This window comes from Gymnodraco acuticeps, unplaced genomic scaffold, assembly GCF_902827175.1.
Source record: "Gymnodraco acuticeps unplaced genomic scaffold, fGymAcu1.1, whole genome shotgun sequence".
Lineage (NCBI taxonomy): Eukaryota > Metazoa > Chordata > Actinopteri > Perciformes > Bathydraconidae > Gymnodraco > Gymnodraco acuticeps.
The window spans coordinates 1-4259 of NW_022989884.1; the positions used below are offsets into that span (position 1 = coordinate 1).

General features: G+C 40.8%; 1 protein-coding gene across 1 annotated transcript; it reads right to left on the bottom strand.

Moving 5' to 3' along the window:
* Positions 1–6: 6 nt before the first annotated feature.
* Positions 7–2534, bottom strand: LOC117534961 (caveolae-associated protein 1-like; the record flags this gene model as incomplete). Its single annotated transcript, XM_034199245.1, has 1 exon — positions 7–2534. A coding segment is annotated over one exon (873 nt), but the record flags the coding sequence as incomplete, so codon positions are not given.
* Positions 2535–4259: the final 1725 nt, after the last annotated feature.

The window sequence follows — 4259 nt, forward strand, 5'->3', positions numbered from 1 at the left end:
GAATGGTTCTTGCTGAGAGTATTGGTCCTTATCTCAGTTTATGTACGAAACACATGTTAAAAAAGGCACATAACACGATTTATATGAAGATTTTCAGAAGATAATCAAAGTGAATACAATTGGCGAGTGAAATGCGATGGATGAGCTGTCTCTGCCTTTGATTTGCAGACCTTCATTTTCATGGGAACTAGTTATCATTTGGCAGGACAATGTTGCATTAGAGTACTGCAACAAGGTGTGATACAAATATTAGGCTGTCAATATTGAATAGGCATTGACGGCAGCCATGTGTACATTGTGTTCACATACAAATGCATATACAAATATTTAACTGTGAACTCATCAAAATCTAGAAATGACAACATGGTAACTAAGTAATGAGTACATAAGCAGGGTAAGATAACACTTCAGTATTTCAACAGATGAACGACACAGGGGTGGAAGGAATACTTTTGTGTGTGTGTGTGTGTGTGTGTGTGTGTGTGTGTGTGTGTGTGTGTGTGTGTGTGTGTGTGTTGTGTGTGTGTGTGTGTGTGTGTGTGTGTGTGTGTGTGTGTGTGTGTGTGTGTGTTATGTAATAGGACATGTGTTTAAGCATTTTAAGCACAAATATGTACTCCGTTTGTTTATGAACAATTTGGAAATTAGGATTTCACTGTTCAACTTTCCATTGGACATTAATACTATAATTCAGGACAGGAGATTATTCCTTTCCATATGCTTGCTTGGGTTTTTTAAAATAGGAGGACATGGTAAAAATACGTTACAATGCGATGATGGTGTCAGTTCCACAATGACCCCACCTCCCTTCCCCAGCCAAGAACAAAGTTATTTTCGTTTTCCTCTTCACATTTTCTTCTTCTTCTTCTTCTTCTTCTTCTTCTTTCCAATTTCACGATCATCAACTTCACTCAAACACATATGGACTCTAAACACTGTAGCAGCTAGCTACATTACCCGTGAAGTGCTTGTGCACTTGGGAATATATGGGATATGGGAAGATTTGTATTATCCCTCGAAAAAGAAGCCCTTTCTGGTGATTTATTATTTTGTTTGCACAACTTGGGTCCCTATGTTGTAGTTAATGCCATTATTCGTAATGGTGATAATAACATTGTCTTGACAAATGAACTATCTCGATCTGGGAATGCTGCAACCCAACGTCAGATTACCTTCTAGTCCCTACTCTTTTTGCAGCAATACAGTTGTTGTATACTGGTAAACTTCCTGGCACTAGCTTTGCTCTTTGGTTATGTTTTAGCAACATTAAGATTCAAGTCAAGAGATGCAAACAGTCGGACAATCAGAAAGGATGGTTTGTAGGCTTGCCAAACTTATACGGTTGGAAAAACAAAGATGAACAGTACCGTCCTTATGATAGCAGTGCTTGTCCACACGTTTTTCTGTAAGTGGTTTGTACTTTACATAACCCTAACCCTAACTCAGCTGTCTAACCATCTGACTGACCTATCTGTTCACGTGTTCCCAGATCTCAGCAATTACTTGTAGGTACAAAGTTATCATAACTGACACCAATAATGGCTGAAACAATAACAAAAATAGACCCAAGTTGTCATGAACCATCTTTTTTTCTTTAGCAATCCCCAATTTTGCTTTTACATAACAATCTCAGGGATCTTTACCAATTCCTTATTCTTTATCTAGTCGCTGTCTCTATCTCTGTCTTCATTCTCCTGCAGAGCCTCTTGGCTGTCTTCCTCTTCATCCTCGTCAGCTTCTTCCTCATCCCCTCCTCCATTCATCATCTCCATCTCAAGCTCCACTGCGCCCTCCTCCACCTCCCCATCCACTCCACTGAAGGCATCAGCATCCTGGGACACCTCCACCATCTCGGTTCCCTGGATCACCTCTTCGGCACCCTCACGGATTTTCTTGACGTGGAAGGTGAAGGGGGGCACCTTGTACACAGCAGTCTTTGAGCGGGCGTAAACCACATGGTCCGGTGTGAAGGACTTCTTCACCTTCTCACGGGATGTCACGATCTTCTGCTTGCGATCAGGGTTGACACTCATCCGTGTTCCGAGCTTCCCCATCTTCTTCTCGATGTTGTGACGTGTCTTCTCCAGATTGTCCTTGGTCTTCTGTTTGGTCTTCTCCAAAGTATCCTTGGTTTTCTGCTTGGTCTTCTCCAGGTTATCTTTTGTCTTCTGCTTTGTCTTCTCAATGTTTTCCTTGGTTTTCTGTTTGGTCCTCTCCAGGTTCTCTTTGGTCTTTGCTCTGTTCTTATCCATCTTCTCCTTTGAGAAGACCGTCTTCAGGGTTTGTACACGCTGCAGGCTGCTTCGCTTGATGCGCTCGGCGCGGGTCTCCTCGATGGTGTCCTCGATCTCCAACCCCTCCTCATCTGACGAGAGGTCTACATGGGGTTTGTCTGCCTTCTCTGCTTCCCCTGCCTCCTCCCCTTCCACAACTTCCTTCAGCTCCAGCATGCTGCCTCCTCTGCTTCCTGACACAGACTCAGAAACCCTCAAGGATTTGGAGATGCTGAGTTTTGAGGGAACCTTCACTTCATCCTGTGGAGAAAAGAACATCATTTTGTTTATGAAAGTATTGTTAATGTAATTTAGCAAAACCAGAAAAAACGTTTAAACAGGAAATGACGGTTCACGACAGGCTTAAACATTTTGGAAGTCCCAATAACATAAAAAACGAGTATAAAAGGTTGAAGGAACTGGAAAATCACTGAGAAGAATACATCTTGAGAAATGAATCTGCAGCAACTTCAACAGTATAGTTACTGTATAGTCAAATTACTGCAGATTTTGATTGTTTAGTGGATGAGATTGTAAAGTTTTTCATAATATAATATTTTTGCATGTATTCATTTCTATTTGGGCAATTACCCATTCTCTTTCTGCACAGGTACACACAGGCTCACTGTAGTGACTCACCAGTCAAAGTTTGCAACACAATAGAGGCATTAGAGATGTGGACTGATACAGTTTGGGAGCAAGATCTAGAGGAATCAGTAACAAGACTCCAGGGTGCACTTCATTATGTCATGCCAGAGGGAGAAATGACAGGGAAGAATGTAAGACAAAGGGATGGAAAAATGGAAATAGGTTGGGGGGGTTTCCTGGGAGCCGTGAGCAATGTGTTAAGAGTTACAAAGAGTACAAAGCTGCACATACCTGTCCACACACACACACACACATACACACACACACACACACACACACACACACACACACACACACACACACACACACACACACACACACACACACACACACACACACACACACACACACACACACACACACACACACACACACACACACACACACACACACACACACACGTTAAGGGGAGGGGAGAGCTGCACTATGTTCCCGTCAGGATCAGGGAGACCTGAAGTTCTGTGGTCTAATGTTCCTAGTGTTCGTCCATAAACAGTGTATCATCAAACCAAGACAGAATACAAAGACACACACTAATGCTTGTTGAAAGCATATTGAGAGTGTGTGAGTTCGTCAGCCTATGGGCATGCATTTTGTGTACAAGTTCACGTCAGTACACTGAACAAACTGAAGCCTTGACTTTAATTAAATGTATTACGTAAAATAATGTCACATAACTGTATTAGGTTAGTTGAAAGCAATACTATTACATTTTTTATCTAAACTTAATATTATTGCTTTGTCCAGAGACAGACAAGTGCTCTGCTGTCCCATGTTCGGTCTCAATTCAAGACAGAAATGTCCAAAATGTCCAAAGTCAAGACCAAGTCCAAAACTTTGTGTAAAAGGCCTAAATGAGTTATTATGCCCCTTTCACCAAATTCAATGCCATTTTGAGTTTGGAGACAGAGAAACAGTTAGTCTGTATTGTATACATCTTGATATTTGTAAATAACAACCATTAAATAAACAAAATGTCAATGAATGTTATAATGGAAATTCAAAAATAACTGCATTTAGAAAAAGTACTCCAACTTCAGTTCCAACTGGAACAATTTCAGAGGGCATGCTGCTGATTGATTAGGGCAAATAAAGAATACAGACACAGCATTAGGACATTAGCAACATGATACAGTATGAGGCTAAAATGGTGAACTAATACTAATTATCAAACTATGACCATAGTATTTACAGTATAGTCAAGTCTAGACTGGTGAGATAGGACATATGGTGTAAGGTTAAGCTTGGTAATATTACACTTAATATGGGCAGTCTTTCCTAAAGGGTCATCATAACAAATGTTCAGAATTCATTTAACTGAGTCATATAACATATTAC